General features: G+C 38.7%; 1 protein-coding gene across 4 annotated transcripts in view; it reads right to left on the reverse strand.

The window, feature by feature from the left end:
- The window catches only part of BACH2 (BTB domain and CNC homolog 2), a 400583-nt gene that overhangs the window by 76284 nt on the left and 300124 nt on the right, over nucleotides 1-24175 (reverse strand). For all 4 annotated transcript variants that reach the window (XM_072642835.1, XM_072642836.1, XM_072642834.1 and 1 more), the window contains one exon: nucleotides 21356-21610. In XM_072642835.1, coding sequence (XP_072498936.1) covers nucleotides 21356-21610 — 255 coding nt within the window. The remainder of the gene's footprint in view (nucleotides 1-21355; nucleotides 21611-24175) is intronic.

The following is a 24175-nucleotide window of genomic DNA, read 5'->3' on the forward strand; positions in this document are numbered from 1 at the left end:
AATATGACTTTTACAGAAATAGGGTTTTTTGTGTTTTTTTTAGAAAGGGAAATATCCTGCCTCATAGGAGGTAATTCTGATTATTCATCTAAACACCTTCTAGAAACTTACAATGAAATTCTCCATAGGGATTCAAAGACCTTTCTGAGAAAACTAATCTAAGTCTATAATAATGGCTTCATGGCAAAGGCTCAGAATTTTCTGTTTATAAAATCTGAAAAGCTTTAAACTCTCAAATAAGTATTCCAAGAGACCTAAGTGCTGGGGAGAATTATTTAATAGAAAGAAAGGAAGAAATGAAAAAGAAAGAAAAGGGAGGGAGAAAGAAAGGAAAATGGATATGTTCCTGATGATTACCAAGGAGGAAGGTTAGGAAAAGCCAGAATCTGAATGAACATTTAACCACTGAGAAGACAGCTAATTACATTACATTGTTTTAAAACATTGGGTTTTTCTTCTTTTTTGGGGGGGGAGGGCAGGTGTAGATCTTTTTGGAATAGCTTTTTTCTTCTATAGAGTCTTTTGAAATCTCAATCATGTCTGTGTCAGCTTGTCATTTTTTAGACATCAATCATAAGGGAGGAAAAGAATATCATCATTTAAGGAAGAAAAAAACCAACCCAATAAGTTCAATCACATTACATGGGGACCCAGGTCTGAGACTCCTGAGTAGGAACAAGGCAAAGAGGCAAGAAAGCATCCTTTGCTCTTTTGTGATCCCTGTGAGAAGTAAGAGTTCAAAGTTATACAGAAAAAATCCCAACAAAACTACAGAATCTGCTTTCAACACAGCCTAACACTGAGGGAAGAAAAAGACTACTTTTCATGCTGCCAATGGCTTGACAAAAATGAAAACATGCCCACTCCTACTGAATTTCCTGGCAAATTTCTGAAGGAAAAGCTACCTGACACTCTTATGCATTCCAGCAGGCCCTAAGTTGGCATACAGTGAATTTTTTTGACCACAAATAATATATGTGTATGTTTGTATATAATACACATGTAAAAAAAATAAATATAATTTTCTCTAACTTGAATGCTTGCTAAGTCTTCAAAAGGGGGTTAGAGGAGGAAAACTTTCCTCCCACCCTACCTTTCTCACCCCCAATGCCCATACATATTTCCACCACAGGGTGGGAATTTCCTTTTAAGTCTTATAACACATAGGGCCAGAGAGAATGAAAATATTTAAGTTATTTCCTCAAAAAGTAATCCTAATTCTTGGTGAAATTAGGATGGATAACACACAAGAAAGCAAAGGCATCTATAGAATACAGTGCTCCCAAATTCATCACTCAAAAAAGTAGTTTAAATTTTAAATTCTAGATGGGAAAAGAAAATTAATGAAGATTATTTCTCCTTTTTCTGACTTTGCATTGGTTGTAAGAGACACTAGGTTTATGAGGCAGGCCTCTTCTTTTCAGCATCTCAGAGATTATACCAATATACCATCTGGGCTGTCGATCTGTTTGTTGTCTTTCGTTCTTGACACATGACTAGCCCACCTCCTTTCCTAGTCGTATGTAACATTTCCTCGAAGAGGTCTTTTATGCCACTTTGTGAGAGCTGTCACTGGGAAAATGATGCTGTCTGCTTATGCCCATCATGTATCTTTCCTTTTCTGTGTAATTTTAATTTTCATGATAGTGGTCCATGATTTGCATATATTGATATTAAAGAGATAGGCTTAAAAGATGGAAGAAAATGGAATAAAGCATTTATCTCAATTATGGACAGACGATTATTTTTTCAATTCAACAAACAGAAGGGATATTAGGAGGGATGAGAGAGATGTATCTGTCTAAAGAAAAATTTCTGTGGAACAAAAACAATATGATTAAAAGAAAAAGAAAAATAATATTCGAAAAATATTTATGGTAAATATGATCAATTAAAAACTTGGCATCTCAGAAATTAAACAATTTCTATAGAACAAAAACAATATAAAAAAAGAAAAATAATATTGGAAAAATATTTATGGTAAACAAGACAAATGAAAAACGTGGCATCTCAAATATATGAGGAGTTGTTAAATAGCTACAGTACTAATTACTGGTTCACAGTGGTTAAATGGTCCAAGGAAATAAACTGCCAATTTTCAAAAAGAAAAACAGAAATTGTTAATGATCATTTGAAAAAATGTCCAACTCCACTAATAATAAAAAAGATGCAAATTAAAAAACCTTTGAGGTATCGCTTCATACAAAAAAACTCCCAGAAGCAAGAAACCTCAACTGCTAGTAGAACTCCAAATTTGTAGAATAGTTTTGAAAAGCAATATAGTAGTAAATAGTAAAAGTTGTACAAGTTAGGGAAAAAAAGCGTTACCTTTGATCCAATAATTCTATTGTTGGGAACATACCCTGAAAGTGCTACAAAAAACAACAAAAAGATCTCTCTGTGCAAAATATTTTTACGGTAGGATTATATACAATCACCAAAAAAGAAACAATCTAAATTTACAATAGGGGAATGGTTCAGCATACTAATGTAATGGAATACTATAATGCAGTAGTAAGGAGTTTGAGACCACTGAAAGATCCCAGCTCTTCTAACTGACACAGCCCAGTCTCCTCCTCAGCCCAATGCTCATCTCTAAGTGCTACCTTCCTTTTTTCCAGAGTTAAGGTGGTGGAATTATGTTGGGAATCATACAGTTCCTACACTATGGATAATCATCAATGTAACTGCTGATGCTCTCGATGTTCCTTTTTTCTGCAAAAAATTCCTTCTATGGAGGACATGTCTGGTGACCTGCAAAGGGTCCATCATACAAACATTCTAATTAGAACCTTAGGGCTTATTTCTGCTGCAGGTTTCTACCTAGTTGTTATGTCTCCTACCCTAAGTTTATAAAGTTCCAATATCCTGCTCCCAGAATTCCGCTGATTCAGAACTACTATTTACCTGCTTGGGTGAAAATTTGTCTCATCTGCTATTTCTCCCTACCTCTATAACCCACCATCTTTTAAATTTTTCTTACACTAAGGCAGCTTTCTTCAAAAGACACTGAACACCTTCTCCCCACAGGCTTTTTTTCATGTCTGAGGCATTGTGCCCAAAGGACAAGGGCATCTACTTCTTGTCTCACACCCACATCCGTACTGCCCTTTGACAACTAAACTCAGATCGATCCCATTTGTATCACCTTGCTGCAACTGGAATCTTGCTCACACACACACACACACACACACACACACTCTCAAACATTTATCAACCTTCTAACAAATTCTCCTGCATCTACACTCTTTCTCAACTGTCCACAGGAATGCTCATACCCTTGATCTGACCATTACCCACAACCCACACCATGACCCAGGTCTAGGAAATTATTCTCTCTGACCCCCCACTTCCTGCCCTTCAATTTCTTCCTCTGCTTCGCTGTTCCAAACCTATTCTTTATCCTCACCCTGAATACCAAGCCCTTCGTCTTTCATTATTTTCCGTCTAATAACCCTGTTTTGGCCTTTCTTCCTTTTCTTAACAATATCATGTGCTGCTGAATCCTCCTGTAGAAAGTCATGTAACCATGCAGATTGATTTACTACAAATCTGCATTATTTAATTTGACTGCACTATCGTGACTGCACGGTGATTCTTCTGTTCTCTTCTTGGCCCTATCACAATGGTTATTTTATATCTTTCCTTTCAAATTTCTCGTACCACAACCCTTTCCTCTCCCCCGCAAAGGACACCATCCCCTACTTAAATGAGAAACAGAAACTATCAATTATGAGCTTTCTCATTGTTCCCATTCTATATCTCAAACAACTTCATTATCATACCTCATTGTGTCTTTGCCCCAGACTCTGAAGAAGAGGTGGCCCTTGCTAAAACCAGTCTCTCCACCTGTGCTCTTGATCCCAATCTTACCCACCTCTTTTGGGAGTTGTCTCTCTGATCACTCTCTATTTTTCACCTTTAATCTTGTCTTACTCATTGACTCTTTCCCTGCTACCAACCAACATGCCCAGGGCTTTCAACAGCCTTAAAAAATAACAAGGAAAAAAACTTCACTTTGCTATCCCCTCAAACTATTATCCTATGTCTTTTATGGGATAATAGCCATAATTTCATAGATTTAGAGGAGTAGGAGACTGCAGAGACTCCCTTCCTTCTCAGATAAGGAAACTGAGGCACAATGAGATTTAGTGACTTGCCCAGAGTCACACAGTAAGTGTCTGAGATGGTATTTGAACTTAGGTTTCCTAATTCTAAGTCCATCCTCTGTCCGGCACATCTCACTGCCTGCTCCCATCCAGGGCCAACACTTGGGATGGATGTCTATATACATGTCTCCATTTCATCTTCCAACTCACTTTTCAGTCTCTTGCAGACTGACCAGATGACTTTACTGAAACTGCTCTAAGGTTGGCCACTAGATCCTCAATTACCAAGTCCAGAGGCCTTTCCTTAGTTCTCATTTTACTCAGCCCCTCCTTATTCCTGGAGACTCCCCCCTTGGCTTCTATGACACTGTACTTCCTGCTTCTGCTCCTACCCACATGGATCATTCCTTCATAGCATCCTTCACATTGGCATCTTCCAGGACTCTGAACTTGGTTCTTTTCTTGTTATGACATCCTCTCTTTCTTGGTGACACTGTCAGTTCCCTTCAGTTATTAGGTCTGTGCAGATGCCATATAAATCTATACATCTAGCCCTCATCTCTCTCCTGTGCACTATTTATACCTGGAATGTCCCCCTCAAAATGTCCAAAACTGAATGCAATCTATTTCTACCCAAGTCTATCTACCAAAACTTTCCATTTCTGTTGAGGGTGGCACTATCCTTCTCACCACCAACATTAGCAATACTGGAGCCATCTTTGGTTTTTCTCTCACCTTCACTTCTCCCTAACTTATTAGTTACTAAGTCTTATTCATTCCACTTCCCTGTTTCTTGCATCTGTTACTTTCTCTCTACTCACTCAGCCTCTGCCCTAGGCAGGTTCTCATCATATTTGGGCTGGTCTATTTCAGTAACCTACTAATATCTCTGTTTCTAATCTCTTCTCCTTTAATTCCATATAGTTATCAAGATGTTATTCCTAAAACACAAGAAAACTGTCAATGGCTCTCTCTTGTTTCTGGGATAAAATATGAAGTCCTGATATTGTCATCTAAAGCCTTCCACAATCTGGCTTCCATTTACCTTTCTAGTCTTTATTTCATATTATTTTCCTGAACATATTCTACATTTCAGTCATAATGGTTGGGTATATATATAAAACATCCCATTTTCCACCTCCATGCCTTTGAACAGGCCGTCACCTATGTCTAGAATTTAGTCAGTCAATAAGCATTTTTAAGCACTTATTTTGTTCTAGGCCAGAGGTGGGGAACCTATGGCCTCAAAGCCACATGTGGTCCTCCAGGTCCTTAAGTGGGGCCCTTTAACTGAATATAGACTTCACAGAACAAATTCTGATTTGTTTCTCAAATTCCCCCACCCTCAATTTGTTCTAATGAAATTTTCATTCAGTCAAAGGGTTGCACTTAAGGACCTAGGGGCAACATGTGTTTTAGGCACTGTGCTAAATGCTAGCTATTCAAAGAAAGACAGAAAGAAAAAACCAATGGGGGAGAAATAATGCAAAAAAACCCCCCCTCAAACAAAACACAACTACGCATTCAAAATGGATGCAGTGTGAATGTATCTATGGGTTGCTAAGCTCTGAAGGGAGGCATTAGTAGTCAGAGATAAGGGGTGGAGAGCAGGAAGAACCTCATACAGAAGGATTTGAACTGAATCTTGAAGGAATCCAGGGAAGTCAGGAAGTAGAGATGAGGAAGGAGAGCATTCCAGGCATGGGAAACAGCAGGTGAAAAAGCACAGTCAGGAGGATGGAATGTCATTTATTAAGTAACAGGAGGCAGGATGGTGTTGCTGCACCACAAAGTACATGAAGGGGAGTAGACAGTAGAACACTGGAAGCGTAGGAAGGAGGCAAGTGTCTATGGTCTGACCAACCTTTTGGAAAATCACTTTGGCAGCTGAAAGAAGGATGAATTGGAGGGGGGAAGGAACTGAGGCAAGGAGAATAACCAGAAAGCTGCTGCAATAGCCCAGGCATGAGATGAGGAAGGCCTGTCCCAGGATGGCAGCTGTGTCGGTGCAGATAACAGACCGAATGTATATGGGAAGTGAGTGTGAATGAGGGATGAAGGATGACACTGAGGTTGTGAGCATGGATGACTTGGGAGGATGACAATGTCTCTGACAGCAATAAGGAAGTCCAGAAAAGGGGAAGGTTTTGGGAAAGACGGCGAGTTCTGTCTTGGATAAGCTGAATGTGGGATGTCAAGATATTCAAGAGGAAGTTAGTGAATTAAGACCAGATCTCAAGAAAGAGAATATGGCTGGATCTGCAGATATGGGAATCATCTGCACAGAAATGATAACCAAACCGAAGGGAGCTGATCACCAAGTGAGATCATATAGTAGGAGATGAGGGTCTAGGATAGAGTCGTGGAGGTCATGCATGGTTACTGTGCATAATGTGGATGAAGAGACAGCAAAAGAAGCTTAGAAGGAATAGTTAGACATAAGAAAATTAGGGCAGAACAGTGTCATGAAAAGCTAGATAGAAGAATGTATTTAAGAAAAAAGGGAGATCCACATGGTCAAAGGCTGCAGAAATGCCAAGAAGGATGAGGATGAAGAAAAGGAAATTCAATTATCCTCCCTCCCCTGCACCAAGCTCTTATGAAATTATCTAGAAGTATTTTTATTTACTTTTGTATTTACTCTTCTAAATATCTGTCATGTTCCCTAATAAAATAGAAGCTGCTTTTTTTTGTGTCCAACCCTTCCCATGCCATCATCACTAGTGACTTCAGTATTTACACAGATAACTTTTCTAATACTTTCTTTTCCCAGTTCATCAACCTCTTCAGTTCCCATGACTGCCATTTCCACTCTGCCTCAGTCACCCACAATGGTGTCACACCTAGGACCTCAGCATCACATGAAACTACTCTACCTCTAATATCATGAACTCTGAAATTCCCCTTTGTGATCACAGTCTCTCATAATTCCGCCAGCACACTCCTGAACCTGCTTTTTCATTTTTATTCTGACCTTGGGGGGGGGGGGTTTCAAGTCAAGTCTGCAAACATTTATTAAATGCTTACTATATGGCAGCCACTATACAATGCTCTAGAAATACACAGAAAGGTGAAAACAGTATTTGCTCTCAAGGAGCTCACATTATTTTTTTAAACTCAATGTTATTTTCAGTTCTGAATTCTTACCCTCATCTCCCTGTGTACACTCACACATACACACGCACATGCACAAATAAAATAGTCAAACAAAAAGAAAAGGAAGAAGGAAGGAAAGAACAAAGAAAGGTACAAAAGAAGAAAGAAAGAATGTACTCCAAGTTCATCAGTTTTCTAAATGGCCCAGCCAATAAGAATTGTAATTGGTCATTGTATTTGATGGGGTGCTTGGGTACATGTGCTTGGACCCCAGTTCTAAAATCACATTCCTCTCTAAAAATCACATTTCTCCCCAGCCTCAAAACACTATCCCAGGCAGTTTCTCCCCAGCCCAAGAACAGCCTGCCCCAGCAAAAACTGTTATCTCCCTTCCTGCTACGGTAGCCAGCTGCACCTATGGAATTTATTAGTCCGAACCAGCTGTGTACTGGCTGAACCAGCTGTGTACTGGATCTTAATGACATTTACTACTCACTGACCAATCATATGTATCCTAGACTTAGACATACGTATACTCCCTTACATTTATCTTGTCTAACAAGACATTGATGAGAGAAGTCTGGTATTCCTTAGTCAGTCCTGACCGTCATTTCAGTCCTAAAACCACATTTCCATGTAGCCCCCTCCTTGGGCTATTTCCTGATGAACTCTGGGTAAAATACCTGTGTAGTAGATACCAAAAGTGCATATTTCTTTAAGAGCTAACCACTCCTTAACCATTTTCTAATCCTGCCCCAAATCACCTAGTCATCACACTTGGCACATGTCATACTGCAGAATATAATATATAAACTTTACCTGTACCTCATTCAAATCACAGGTTCCCTAAGTACTCTTGAAAAGCATAATAAATCTTTACCATCTTGACTTCAAGAATGCTTGAGTCTGCTAATTCATTCCAGGCAACCTGCCCCTTGTACTCTGGTCTTGGGGGGTGTGGTGTCTCATTCCCCCCTTCCAACCCTCATCGTATTAAGTAGAGTTCCTAAGTCTTTCGATGCTATTTGTATTTACAACGTTGTTGTTGTATAAATTGTTCTCCAGGTTCTGCTCACTTCATTTTGAATAATTTCATACAAGCCTTTTCAGGGTTTTGTTTTGTTTTTTGTTTTTTTTTTTAGAAATCATCTCCTTTGTAATGTCTTATAGCACAACAGTATTCTACTGCATTCATACCATAACTTGGTTTAGCCACTCCCCAAATGATGGTTACTTCCTCAGTTTCCAATTCTTCAACACCACAAAAAGAGCTGCCATAAGTATTTTTGTACATACAAGTCCTTTCCTCTTTCCTTTGATCTCTTTGGGGAATGGATCTAGTAGTAGTATCAATGAATCAAAGGGCATGTATAATTTAATAGCTTTTTGGATATAGTTCCAAACTGCTTTTCAAAATGGTTGGACCACTTAACAGTAAGGAACTCATATTCTAATGGGGTAGACAAAAATAAGGTAGGTACATACAAGATAAATTCAGAAGAGAAGGAAGCTAATATCAGAGAAGAAATCACTAGCAGCCGAGGGTGGGTGCGGTGTTTGAAAAAGGCCTCTTGCCAAAGGTCATATCTGAGCTGAGTCCTGAAGAAAGTCAGAGGAGCTAAGAAGAAGAGGTAAGGAGGGGAGATGTTATGTTTTAGGAGCAGCAAGTAGAAGAGGGTTGCTGGATCATAAAGTATGTGAAGGGGAATAAAGTGTAGAAAGTCTTTAAATTTACAAAAGGACCAGGTTGTAAAGAATTTTTAATGCCAAACAGAGATTCTGGAGTTAAAGGGGAGATACTGGAGTTGATCAGTTAAGGGGCATAGGGTACAGTGAGGTGGAATGAAGTGACATATCCAAAGCAGAAATGATCTTTCCCCCCAAAACCATCTCACCCCATTTCTAAACTTTCCTATTTCTGTCAGAGGCACCATCACCCTTCCAATTTCCTTGGTTGACTATGACTCCTTACTCCACGCCCCCCATCTCCAATCTGTTGACAAATTTTACTGAACTGAATTATAAACTTTTTGAAGGCAGTCACTGCATTTTATTGCTCTTTGAATTCCTCTTCCCAGACAGTACAGGGACGTGTAAATGGGAACTGATTTTAAAAATTGCTAATTGACTGGACAAGGAAGGATTTGAAGAGTCTAATAGTTCATATACATCTCTGCCTCTATAAAAGTCTGCATTGAAACCATCCAGTTGAGAAGATGATTTACTCTATGTTTAAATGTAGAGAGAAGTCCATAGCTTTCTTTGGTATCCAACTTTAGGGTTTATCAAATCTTTTTGTTACAAAATCCTTCCTACTTCAATTCCCTTTATGCTTTAGCTGCAGGTCTGTTTGCTCTTGTTTCTGTCCTCTGTGAAGAAAGAGAATGACTAGTCAACATCTTCTCTAACAGCCCATAAATAATGGCATTTGAAGCTCTTGACATAAATTTCAAATTCCTCAGCAAAAGCAGCTTGAATATTTGCTGGATTTAACTCACCAGTATATTCCTAAGCTAGACGTTTGCCATTATCACCCTAGAAACTGCCGCTTTCTAAAAACATGTGCAACTCCTATCTTGGCTTGTACTTCACTCGCTCTCTTTTCCTTTGTTGTCTCCCATGATGAGTCTCCTTTATTGGCCAGTCTGCAGATTCATACCTTTTTATTTGTGGGTCACAAGTCATCTGGTGATGCACAAATCAACAGAACTCGCAATTCAACTCAATAGTCCTTTATAAAGTGTTTACTATCTGTAGGTACTATTAGGAGACAGATTAAAAAGACAAAAACAAAAACAGCTCTTACCCTTAAAAAGTTTACCGTCTGCTGGGAAAATAATGGACACAGATAAACAAATACAACACATATGCAAGATAAAAAAATTTGGGGGGGATAGATGGAGCACTAACCAATGCTTTTTATTTTGTTGAAGATGAGCTTTTGAACTAAGGGATAGATGTGACGATGGAAAAAGCGTTCCTGGTATGGAATTTTTGTGCTAAAGGTAATAAATAGGGAGCCACTGAATCTTCCTGAGCAGGGGATTGTCACGGTTATATTTGTCCTTTAGAAATATCAATTTGCCAGCTTTGTGGAGAATGACTAAAAAAGTAGAGAGGCTGGATTCAGGGAGACCAATTAGGAGGCTCTTTCAAATAGTACATGCAAAGGGTAGTAACAGGTCTAAACTAGGGTGTTTGTGATGTGAATGGGACAAAGGGATAGATCCTTCTGTTTCCTTGGGCAAACATCCAAAGCATAAGACTATTCTTACAACTTTTTTTACACCAAAAGATGAATCATTAACTGGAGGGGGAAAAAAGGGGAAAAGTAGGTCTACTTAACTAGGGATAGAAGTTGAGGTAAAAGGAAGAATGACTTACAAATGAGAAGAGTTCTTAATGTGCATCTTTAAATAATTGCAGTCTTTGGGGACTACTAGCTTCTATCAGCTCTTTAGACTTTATCTTAGGCTGATGTTCTTGACCTCCCTGTTCTTTTCTAGGCGACAGCAAAATATCCTGGCCCCCCGAATTTTGATCTAGATAACAGCTAAAGCAAGGATTCAGAAAAATCTCTATGGATTTACTTTCTTCCATGACATATAAATATATATTCCATTTTGACTTGCTTCCTATTCACAAGACTCAACAGATACACGTCAGCATTCATTTGTTTGCAGAGATCTATTCCATTCTTTTCATTTCTTGCAAGAGATATAATCTATGTGGAGCTTTCAGAAGGAAGACTATCTTTTGGTTCTGCATATGAAAGATAAAAAAAAAGATCAGGAAATCAAGCAAGCAAAAGCAAAAATAAGAAAAAGGATGAAAGAGGGGAAGTGAAAACAAAGGGGGATGATACAAGGAGAGGTGAAAGAGGAAAAAGAAGAGCATTTATTTTCTTTTTTTAAAGGAGAGGTATTAAAAAAAAACCCTAAGATAGTTGTCTGTTTTAACCAGTCGGACGCCTGTAATTGTTGACCTCCTGTATTCTTTCTTTGATTTTTTTCTAAACCAAGTCGTCCTTACGTTGGCTAACTACCAGATTTTTTTTTAAAAATCCCGGCTGGTTTCTTCTTGGCTTGGATGGGAACAGCTGCCAGTATTTCTCTCTGCTGCCAGTCAAGAAATGTGCTCATGTTGGAAGCCTGGCTCCATCCCACCCAGGGTGCTGAATGCATTAACTTTCTAACACACAGCTTTTTGCCAGCCTAGAAACCCAAGTCCATTTTTGAGCATACCGTTCTTTTTGTAGTCGTTTACAATCCTGGAGGAAGAGTCAATATGATTTAGGAAGACAGCAGACAGATTTCAGGGGCTTACGTCAAGGTGATGGATTTTGTGGAATATATCATGTTAATAGAAAAGGAAGATGATAGAGACAACACGAGAAATGAAGGCACTGAATGTTATCATCTAATCAGTCCACTTTAAAATCTCCAAACAAAACCACCAAATCTCCCAACATCTATTAAGTGACCCATTTAGAAAATCCATACAAATCAGAACTATAACCTTCAGTGACAGATATCTCAATTTTAATTACCATGCTTTAGCAATTGCTAAGGTGGCTAGATGACCATTCCTTTCCAAAGCTTAGATAGAGTTTATTGCATTGAAAAATACGTGACAGTAATGTTGGGTTACATCTTCCTAGGGGTGTATTGGCATCATGGACATGGATTTATATTCTTCCTCTCAGTGCCCCAGAAAAATCTCTAAAACTCTAAGTTTTTGATGAGTTGCTGATGTGCATCAAGCAAAAGAGTTCCCCAGAGCTTTTTCAGCAATTCCAGGTGTTCTTACCACAAAGTGAATTTCTTTCAAAAGCTCTTTAGTTATTACAACTACACACCCAGAAATGTCATGAAAAACTCTAACAATGGACCTGCAGCCTGGAGGAGTTTGGAGATATTCCAAGTTCTTTAATGGAATTTGAATCCCATTAGGTTATTAGGTAACTTCTCTGGTCTCCAGGAATTTGTGTGTGTGGGGGAAAGTGGGGGAGAGAAAGGGAGAGAAGGAGAGGGAGAGGGAGAGAGAGAGAGAGAGACAGAGAGAGAAAGACAGAGAGAGACACACACACACACAGAAAGAGACAGAGAGAGAGAGAGAGAGAGAGAGAGAGAGAGAGAGAGAGACAGAGACAGAGACAGAGAGACAGAGACAGAGAGAGAGACAGACAGAGAGACAGAGACAGAGAATAAGTGAAACCAATATTTTGGTCTTGACTTTGGATAGTTAGCTGAGCATTTGTATGTGGCTGTAATTCAGCTCCCCCCACCCCTTGTTTAATCGAAATCTCAGTTTTCAGGAAGTAAAAGACAAATGAGATACATAATCAACGTTTTTCTTCCATTCAGCTTCTAGACTCAAGATTTAGATTAAATGGTCTTGTACTTTCATTGGCAAAGTAGGGCAGATAATGACAGTGAATAAGAGACCTATTCTAAGAAGTACTGGCTCTTTCTCAAGTAAAGTACTACTATACCATGAATGACTCAATCATCTACTCAAGAGCTATTACGTGCAAGGTGAAGCAATGTTAATTGGATAATGGCCTGCTGCCAGTTAATACTGGCATGACCTACAACACCCTGGCCAGCAGCCATGTATGCCTTTCTATCACACCTTTTTTTTGTGTGATCTGGATGGGAAGTGGAAACCATTTAAAAAAAACACAACTTTCCCAAGTGCTATTTAACTTCTTATCATGAATTAAAAGTTTAATTAAGTGTCTTGTTAAAAGGCCAGAATTCTGTGGCTGAATAAAACAAAATAATAGTTATGAATACTGATCAAATGACGACTTTGAAGCCTTGAACTTTGGCTAAGAAATTACACAAAAAAATATAAGGGGGAAGTAAAATATAAAGGATATTTTCCCCCATACAAAACATACATGAAAATGACGGCTAGAAACAAACAAATTAATAATCACAAAATCAGACAAGTAATTTTCTGTCAGCTCTTTTTTCACATAAATCCATTTTTTAAAAGTTAAATGCTGTCGCTATTTCATATCATGTGAGGCTGAAACAGCACATACACATATGTAACACTGACCATGATGACTTTAAAAAAATGGCTTGGAAATCAGGTTACTGTAAAAACTTCAAACAAACTCAAACTCATTTGTTCACGTGCACAAGCATCTCAGGTTCATGTATGTATACTCTATCCCAACTGCTAAAAGAGGAAGACAATTTTTTCACATTTTTTAAAAATAGGTCTTAATGGCCCCAGTATTTCAAAATGGAAGGGTTTTCAAACAGCTTACATATTTCAGTTTCAAAATTAACTGCTCAGATTATTTTTTCACCTGGTACATTATTCTCCCCTTCCCAAACAGCACCACCCTGAAAGTCAAATTCTAACAGCATTTGCTCTCATTTTAGAAGGTTTCATTTATTTCACTGCATACCTATTTAGACTCTGAAGGCCAACTCAGAGGCTTGGAAGTTACTTTTGCAGATAGAACACTGGATCTGGGGACAGGAAGACCTGAGTTCAAATCCAGCCTCAGACATTTACTTGTTTTACGGCCTTAGGCAAGTCAGTTAACTTTTACCTACCTCAGTTTACTAATCTGTAAAATGTGGAGAGCTACACTACTTACTAGGGTTGTTGTGAAGATCAAATGAGATATTTGTACCGAGCAAAACAAAACTGTAAATCTTCGAAGAGCTACATTAACGCAAGCTATTATTTAGAAATTTCAAAATTATCAACAGGAACTTAACTTCTTAGTAGGTATTCCATGGCTAGTTACCTGAGGCATTCTGAATCCTATATTTTTGCTTTTTAAAAAAACCACCCTCAAGTATCATTAGTGGGTCTTGAAAATCTACACCATAGATGTTAATGAGGAATCCTTGGTAAAATATGTTTCACCAGTGAGCATTGGGCTCCTTTCTGACAGCAATAATGCCCATTGTTTACAGACTTAATGAGAGATTTAACAGAATGCACAGATGATCCCTCATCCATCCTCACCACATCGCACCTGGTAAGGCTGGTATTATTACTTTTTCCATATTCATAGAAAAACTAGGGGCTATCCAGGTGCACAAAGTAACTTTCTTAATGTCTTAAAACAGAAGCAGGAGGGGCATGTGATAGCCTGTATTGCCCAAAATCTGTGCTTGGACTATTCAATACTACCTAATAATTCTCAGACTCTTGAAGCTGGCAACCCTCAGGAAAATCCCGTCTTCTTACCCATGCCACTTCAAAGCTGTGGCCATAAACTAAGAGTTCTAATTATAAATGTTTGTTTGCAGAAACAACCAATATTACACCCATTACTCTCTAAATTCTTACTCCTTTCTTCTCTCAGCTCTTTCCTTTCCTTCATGTAATCTATCTACTTCCTTGGCTCATCGTATCTTCCCTTTCCCTCAATCCTCTGATTTTACCATGAAGTCTTTCTTATTCAGCACACTTCTGAATGCTGAATCCTACCCCAGGTTAGAATAAGGGAGGAAGGTACCTTCCCCAAGAAAGAATTAGGTTGGAGACAATGTCTATGTTAGGATAGGAGAGAAAAAAGAAGGCCCAGTCTGTGGGCCCCAATACTGGCAATCAACACTCTGCACCATCCCAGGCTCTGCCCTTCCCCTTCACACTTGTCTTTCTGTTCTAATGCTGGCACAGGTTCTGTGAGGAGGCTCCTCAGTTTTGGTGTCATTGAGCATATTCTCTGGCATCAAATGCTAGGGCAAACGTCAAATGAGAATCTGATCAGCCTTCCTACCTCCTGGAAAGATTATACCTGAGATCCTTTTCCTTTAAAGGCTTCTAGATCACTCAGTTTATATGCTAACAGCCCTTGTTGGGAGCCATGTATCGCAGTAATTAATGTTCTCCTATGGCCCACAATTTTAGTTAGTGACAAGTACTTTTCATTTTTAAAGAATATTTTTTCAATGAATAATTGAAAAGGTCACATCATTAAGAAAAAAAGAGGAAAATAATGCACATTGTCTTCTAAGTCACAGAGAGTAACAGAAAAAAATAGGAAAATTAATTAAAATAACAGTAATAAAATTTAGAAAAATAATATGCATAATCAAGAAAAACAAATTCCTAAACTGACCATGTTAAAGAAAGTCTCATTCTGCACCTTGGATATACTACCTCTCTAGGTATATAATATACTTTATTATGGAATTATGAATGGTCATTGTATTGATAACAGTTCTTAAATCTTTCAAAATTGTTTCCACAGTGTTGTTAAAGCACCTTTCTTTAGTAAGAATTCAGTTTCTAGAAGCACATTTAAAAAATTACCTATGTTAGATGTATATTATTTATTCTAGCTGCTTCCACTTATTTCTTCCTTACAGTACTTGAACTAAAAACTAAAAACTGAGTAACCTCAATTCAATCTTAGTGATGTTTCCTGAGTCACTCACTCTTTCTGTTGGAAAAAAGGGGGGCCTCTGCTCCCAGATGTTAAATGCATAAGCTGTCACTGGCCACCTGTGACAAGTGTTCATTAGATGGTACAGAAGGTTGCTAACCAATCTGTCCTCCTCTTCTCAGCCCTGGTGTGAATCTCCCATCTTCTACTGTGGAGTAGTCAAGCACCAAGCACTCCAGATGATGGGGTAGAGGTGTGAAGGTAAATGTTTAACAACAAACTCTCCAGAAAAAAGTACCTATCCCACACTTTTAAGTTTAATCTTCATTATTAACTCCTCCCCTCCCCATCCCTTTTTATCTTGCTGATTTCTGAGTTGTAGACAATCCTTAAGCCCCACTGCCCTGTCAGAGCTAGCTCTGGCACATCCCTGGAAGAGGTCAGAGCCTTGGTTGCTTTTATCCTTTGATGAAACTGTGATCTCACTAATGCTGATTCTTCCTCCAATGAAGCAGCTTGCACAACTTATTTTTTGCTTGAACATCCTGCTTGATTATCACAGATGCACTCCCATAAATCTCTGGGAGTTTGCAACGGTTGTTCACCATGCTTGGAATGTTATCCTTTTGCATTTCCAACTATGAATCGCTGGCTTTTTCTAAGAGTTCTTTCCTGGTCTCCCCAATTACTATGCTATCCCCTCTAAAGTTACCTTTCATTTACTCTATATTTATTTTGTATGCTACTCTTTATACATGTTATCTGCCCCATTAGAATGTAAGTTCTTTGAGAGCAGTGACTGGTATATTGTTTCTTAGTGCAGTGGCTGGTATATAGTAATCACTTAAATACATGTTAATTGACTGATCCTTTACAGGAAGTTCACCCAGCATACATGGGGTCTTCCTTTAGACACCAGTGGAACAACTGAGATGTCTACTCATCACTCTTGACACATGACTAGTCTATCTTTTTTTCTACATTCATTAAAAATGCAATGGCATCCTTTATGTTGCTTTTCTTGTATAATTCTTCATTGGTACCATGGCGCAGCCTGCTTACTGTTGGCATACAACTTTTAAAAATGTTGTAAATACAGAATAGAGTTTCTTTATGAGGAGACCAAATATCCTCCTTATTTTTGAAGGAGATTTGCATGTGGAGGGTTCTATGTCACATCTCTCTAAGGAACTCCATTAAGCTGCTGCTCTCTGTGACTTAGAAAATGAGAAACATTGGTCTATGATTATACTTTTTCTCCTATGGTTGACATCCAGAAGAAGATGTTCCATTGACCACAGTCATGGCTAAGTTGTTGCTCTATTTAAAATTGCAAAGTGCAGCCAAGGACTAATTTCTACAAAGAGGATTATATACACAGAGAGGTATATCAGAGGGAGATATTTTATTGGATGGTTTGTCCACTGAGTCCCTTTGGAAAAAAATATCCTTTCCTTGTAGGATCTGTCTTGAACAATTCTTTTACATGCTTTTCTTTGAAACTAGTAACCAGAAAAATGATATTTAGCACGGTTTTCTTGGGGTTTTGTTTTCTAAAATAGTATACCTGATTAAGATAAAGGGGTATGAAAACCAAGTGGGAGTAAGGAAAGACTTGAGGTAGGCAGACTCCAGCAGGCTCTTACAACAGTCAGGTGTGAGGTGATGAGGGCCTGTCACAGAGTGGTGGCAGCATCAGATGAGAGAAGGGGGTGTGGGGTGTACTGTACAAGAAACAGGGAGAGAAAGGGAAATAGATTGGCTTGGGTTAGAGACTAGATATGGGGGACTGGGAGATAGTGAAAAGTCAAGGATGACATCTAGATTGCAAGCCTGAGGGCCTGGGAAGATAGTGTTTCTCTATAACAATAGGGAAGGTAGAAGGTAGGAAGAGTTTAGGGCAAAAGATAATAAGCCCAGTTTTAGACATGTTGAGTTTAAGATATCTATTGGATATCCAGTTTGAGATGTTTGAAAGGCAATTGGTGAGGAGAGACTGGAGGTCAAGATAGAGGCTGGGGCAGGACAGACAGATTTGAGAAGCATCAGCAGAGGGATGGTAATGAAATTCATGGGACAGAGAAGATAAGAGAGAGAAGAGAAGAGGACTCTGGACAGAACCACATGGGACACTTAAGATTAGAGGGTATGATCTGGATGAGTATCCAGAAAAGGAGACTGAGAAAAAGTGGGCAGACAAATAGAAGAAGAACAAGAAAAGAGTAAAAACTCAGAGAGAAAAGAGTATCAAGGAGGAGAGAGTGATCAACAGTGTCAAAGGCTACAGAGAGGTCAAGGAAAATGAGGAATGAGAAAAGGATTTGGCAACTAAAAGATGACTGGTAACTGTGGATGGAGCAGTTTTGGTGAAAAGATAAGGTTGGAAGATAGATTGTAGGGAGTTAAGAAGACAGTGATAGGAGAAAGTAAGGGCAATAATTAGGGGATGGAAGAAATCAAGTAAGGTTTTTCTTTTCTTTTCTTTTCTTTTTTTTTGACGATGAGAGAGACACTGGCATATTGAAGGCAGTAGGGAATGAGCCACTAGACAGAGAGATTGTAAATAAGTGTTGCAGTGTGGATGACAGAAGGGGCAATACGTTGAAGAATGAGATAGAATGGGATCATTTGAGCAGGCAGAGGAGTTAGCCTTTGTAAGGAATAAATCTGCCTCATCCTGTGAGACATGAGTGAAGGAGTATACAGCAGCAGATGGCAGATGAGCAAGATATAATAGATAATATATGTAAAGTGCTCTGTAAATCTCAAAGTGCCATATAAATGCTAGCTAACATATAGGAATCATTTTTTAAAGTTCTGTGTTTGTATTGAGCTAGAAACTTCTAATAATCCATGTAAATGTTTGCCACTTAATACCTCTTTACCTTTCTTTTGAGCAGTCTTGGATTGCTATTTATTGTGACTCGGCTTACCAAGGATTCTATTGCCTTATGCCACGGAAGATCCCAAGAGTTCTGGCCTCAACAGATTTTTGGGGTAGTGGGTATCTCTTGCTATCTTTCTGATGTTGTTTTAGAAATAGGTAGATTTTGAGTGGACAGAGGTTTTCTTGTTGCACATACCTATGGTTTTTAGGGAAGTAAGCTGATGATCTCCCAACAAGCTGATTTTCTGGGTAGGATATCATAAAAGCAAGAACAGAGGAGACTAAGCCAAAAGACTGGGAGTCCAAGGTTGGAATGGGATATGTAAGATCCCACTTTGGGACCAGCCTGAAATCCTGCCAACTTTCAGTCAGTCAAAGGATATGTGGAGAAGTGAATAATCATGGGTCAGTGCCAGGGGTTACTGGGAAATGGGTGATCTGACCAGGTACGTGAAGTTTTAATCAGGTATGTATTTTTTTTCTTTCATAAGATTATTTCCTTATTAAATGTCAGAAAATCTTGGGAAGCAGCAGCAAGATATATGTGTTTGTGGCAATGTTAGTTATACTTTATTTACCACTTCAAAAAATTGTGAAGTTATCGATGGAAACATGCAAGACAAAAACATCACAGATGTCAGTGGGATTTGAACCTGCATGTTGTGGTTACTCAAGTGTCACTAGAAACAATGAAAAATCCACCTCTGAGAACTGCCCTAAGCTGATCTGATATCCAAAGTTGGGGAGTATGAGCATATTTAATTTATCTTTATCCCTCAGTAAGATTAAGTAATTATAAAGTTCTGAGCAGAAAGCTTCACCTGTGCACTAGCTGAAATGCCATAAATGATATAGAAGGTAGAGATCATATGGGGCTCAGCGATCCCTTTACACATGTTGAAGAGAAAAAAAATCAATATGTTCCTGCTGACTTTTTAACTGGAATATAAACAGCCAGAAAATTAAAATAGCAGGACTTTTTGTGGGTAGTTGACAAGCAAATTGTAATAGGAATAATAGCTAGCATTTACATAATGCTTTAAGATTTGCAAAGCATGTTACACATACTGTCTTATTTTCTCCTCACAACCCTGGGAGTCAGATGCAGTTATTATTCTCCTGTTAGGATCCTGAAGCAGACAGAGGTTTAAAGATTTGCCCGGGGTCACACAGCTAGTAAGTGTCTGAAACTGGATTTGAACTCAAGTCTCCCTGACTCCAGGTCTCGTGTTCCATCCTGTTATCGGGGATTTGATCAAAAAAGGGACTTGGGTATGCTATGCCCTTTCTCATCAAGATCACCAAATGATCACTAATGACCTAGAGACATTATAAGACCTAAAGTGCTTAGAATAATTTTCCTGTTAAATATATTTCACTGTATTCCAATTTGTTGAAAATTGGCAACATACATGTAGTATATTTAGCAATACTGACTTAACTAGACTCTTCATTTTCTACCATACCTCACTGCTAGACCTTTCTAAGTCAAAGCTTTAGTAAAATCTCACATAATTATAAAGCTGAGATGATGTTTAGAGTTGTTCAAAACGAAACATTTCAGTGGGAGAAATTGCGGTTGAATTTGATTTAATGCAGAATATTTTCTGCCAGTCCAGAACAGAAAAATAAAGGCTCCTAACTCTTATTCCTATTCCTCAACAATTACCTGCAGTATATCCCCTCAAAAATCATAATTTTTACAAATGATTGAGTTGATCCATGTGCCAAATGGGTACTAGCTTATCTAGCAGACAGAGATGTCTAAGCATTGACAGTGAAGTACCCCAAAGAGCTGACCTAAAAGCTTATTAATACAACAGTCTTGGATGTTCATGAATTTGCTACTTTTAAACTCTTTGCCACTATACTGTTAGTCAGAAGTAAAATCATTTGTTTTGGGTATGTAGAGGAATTTGTTTAAATTATGGTGCTGACAAGGTTTGAAAGAAAAATTCAAATTATACTACAGGTGAAGGTATTCCTTCAGAGGTGTGAGAAAGCCAATGAGAAGCCATTAGATGCAATGTTTGGCATTACTGTATTTTATCTTCCTTCTCTGGTGCCACGAGCTCTTTTCAACCTGAATAAAAGGCCTAAAAATGATCCACATTAGGAAAGAGAAATCAGGATGATGGGCAGGGAAGGATTCAAGTACTGTATACAAGATAGGAAATTAAGGGAAACATAGTTTAAAGGATCAATAGACTTCATGGCCTTCCATGGGGTGGTTTACTATAGGAGGTTCTAAAGCTCAATCAGAACCACTGAATTAAATCTCTAGATCCAAAGCCTGCAAGGCCACCTCAGTGTCCCATTAGCATAGCCCTACCAGGTGCAGCCACAGAAAGGAATGAAGTAAGTTCTTATAAGATATTTTCAATAATGGAAAACAAGGCAAGTTTACTCATTTGAGAGTTTTAGTTACAGCAACTGTCAAAAGGTTGGGTGTTTTTATTACTCCCTTTCCTCCCCCAGCCCCCCGAAGGAAGGTCCTGTGAACACTTTCGTTACTTCACTCTCAAGGGAAATCCAACAATCCTTAAGCCCAATGAAACTGAAAAATCATACCAACACTCATTGATTCAAATCCCACAATATGAGCTCTACCATCCTTGGACTGGCATACTCATAACCAGAAGGCTAAGTGAACACGAGGGGCTGTAAGTCACATAGAAGGTCATGTTCCTTTAAAATAAGGTGTTTTGTTCATAACACAGTTCAAAGACTTACGTGCCCCATTCCTTCTGTGCATGGGGCTTAGTTCTATGAGATGGATACAGTGCATCATTTGGTAGACAAGTAAGCATGCACACATATTAAAACATACACACAAATCAACATTATCAATCAACTGGCCACCATCATCAACTGTAACAAATAAAAATACTGTACCTCCTCAGGCAGGCTGACAACCAAGTCATGTTTCGTCTGCCCTACCAGAGCTTGCCAGAAGTATTCACTGCATGCTGCCAACACAGCCCGGTGGGCTCGGAACTCTTTCCTTTCCACAATCAAAGTCACATCACAAAGAATATCCTTCTTCCGCTGGTCATTGAGGCACAGGAGGATATTGGTACAATGGACTGTTGACTCATACACATACATGGGGGATTCAGTCTTCTCATCCACAGACATTCCGTTCACACCCTAAAATAGAAATGAGAGTTACTGTAGTTAATAGAGTTTGAGAAACACACACACACACACACACACACACACACACACACACACACACACAACACTGGGAGAGAAAATGAGAGGCAAAGAAAGATGACATCATGGTTTCTGTGTCCTGCATGAACAAGGCAGCAAATGGTAAAACTGCTGATCAGCACATTAATTCTCTGCTACAACAATAAGCTCAGGAAAACTATCTGGAAAGACATTTTCTATCACAGACCTTTACCCTTCTCCTTTATTAGGTTCCTTGTCCACCTATGGTAGCAAATACAGCTGGGATTTTTTTTTTATTAAAACAAAAGATACAAGATTTTAAGAAAGTATCAATTTTTCAATATTTTGAAGCTTGATATTTTTTGAAGAGTAATAAAAAGTCACACTATATATATATATGAATAGTCCAAAACAAAGAACTAATTAAGACTTTTGCTAACAAAAATGTAGACTATAAGCTCCTTAAGGGCAGAAACAACCTTGTTTTCATCCCTTTATCTCCAGTGCCTGGTACAACGTTGGCTAAATAAGTATTTGTTGAGTTGAAGAGCTGCAAAATAACTGCAGTACATGCTGAATGACTACATGTCTGTTGGGTGGATGAATGTTCGCTGGCAAACATATATTACCAGTATGATTTCAGAATTTGGCTTAGGCACGAGGGATTTGGTTTTTGTAACTACGTAGCAATGGCGCCCAATTATCGGCACGGGCTAAAAAGGGATCCTGCTAATTCAGGGCTTCTTCACTTGGGAACCAATATTTAAAAATCTTCTGATAACTGTAATTAAATATAAAAGGTTTCCTTCGCAATTTTATGTATTTTGTTTTGTCCTTTTAAAAGCATAATTCTGAGAAAGGGTCCATAGACTTTAGTAGACGGTCTAAGAGGTCCATGATACAAAAAAATATTAACAAGCCCCGTCTAAATGACTATTAGATACTGATGGTTACCTTTTACCATTTCATCACATAGTCCAGTTGCATTTTCTGCTGAAGTCCTCCTCTGATGCCTTGCTGTGTCACAGAGGTGACCTGGCATTCTCTAAAAGTCTGGCAATACCAAGTTGCCAATAAGTAGGTTTGCCAACAGATTGTCAATTGAGGACCTCTCCCCCCCCCCATACGTATTTGGAGGGGCTTCTTACAGGAAGGTTGGTCGTCCAGAGGATTATTTATTTTTGGGCCATAGAAGCTCATGAAATCATCTAAAGAAGTATGGAGGGATTATGATTTATGTCAGAAAGAATACTGCACTGCACTGATAAACTTGTAGCTCTTTGAAATAAGAAGTACAACTGGATACCTTAATCTGTGCTCATTCACAGGTAGTCATTCATCTGTCACTGATTTACTAAAAATCCCCAACATCCTAACAGAAGAATGAATGTACATCCATTCTAAGGAAACCCAATGATAAAATCAAGACAGCTTCCCCCAAAAGATAGACTAGGTAGTGACGATACATCTTTGCTTTACAAAAGGATTTGTTGTAGTGTCTTTTTAAACAATAAGTTTCCTCAGTAAAAAAGTATAATACAAATTACATAAGATATTTTCAGCAAAAAAGATCTATTGCTTAGAGTAAGGCACACCCATAATAATAACATTTTAATTTAGGTCCAATGCCTTTAATCTAAGGAAATCCAAACATCTCACAAACACTTGCTCTGATGGTCCTCCTTCCATTACTATTCCACTTGTGTGGATTTGGCTCTGCTTTAAACAGGTTTTTGGAATATAAACCCACAGGCTTATGAGAGGTAGCGTGATATAGTGGAAAGAACGCCAGCCTTGAAGTCAGTTGAACTGGATTCACATCCACTTTAAACACATGCAGACCCTGGGCTGATCACTCAGTACCACAGACGAACTGTAAAACTAAGAAGCAGAGCAGGCACTGACCTGCATTGGGAGAAGACGTCTGCTCATCAGTTATTCCCTATACCAGTGAGATCACAGTCCAGTACACCCCTGCAAGCCCCGCTCCCAAGCCCCATAATCTCCAAACCCTATTTATGCAAAAGAATGGTTCTCCTAGCAGTCCAGGAGAGAACAGGAAGGCAGATGCGCCCTTTCCTTTCTGGGATGCATTTTCTCTAAAATCAGAACATCTTGGTTGGTATCATTTAGGTGCAATGGCTACAAGCCAGGGTGTGAGATTTAGCTTAGATGGCATCTCTTTGTGCTGAGGAAACTAGTGCTAAACTACTCATTACTTAGAAGACATACGTGCTCCATTTTCACTTCCTCTTTATTTTTCTATCTTGTAAGCACTCACATGTATAGGATTATTTCTCAACTGTCCACTTTACTCTCAGCCTTAAAACTACTACTCTTTCTACCATTAAATTCAATTCTCTCAATCAGTCAATCCCCAGGTATTCACTGTGTATGTAACGTAATATGAGCTCAATAAAGATATACTGAATGAATGACTATCTCTAGACCTCTCCCTTCCTTCACTGTCTATGGAGCAACAGATGTCAGTATCTGTTACTATGATGAGAAATGCTTGCTATGGAGGAAAGAGAATTT

This window comes from Notamacropus eugenii, chromosome 2, assembly GCF_028372415.1.
Source record: "Notamacropus eugenii isolate mMacEug1 chromosome 2, mMacEug1.pri_v2, whole genome shotgun sequence".
Classification (NCBI taxonomy): Eukaryota; Metazoa; Chordata; class Mammalia; order Diprotodontia; family Macropodidae; genus Notamacropus; species Notamacropus eugenii.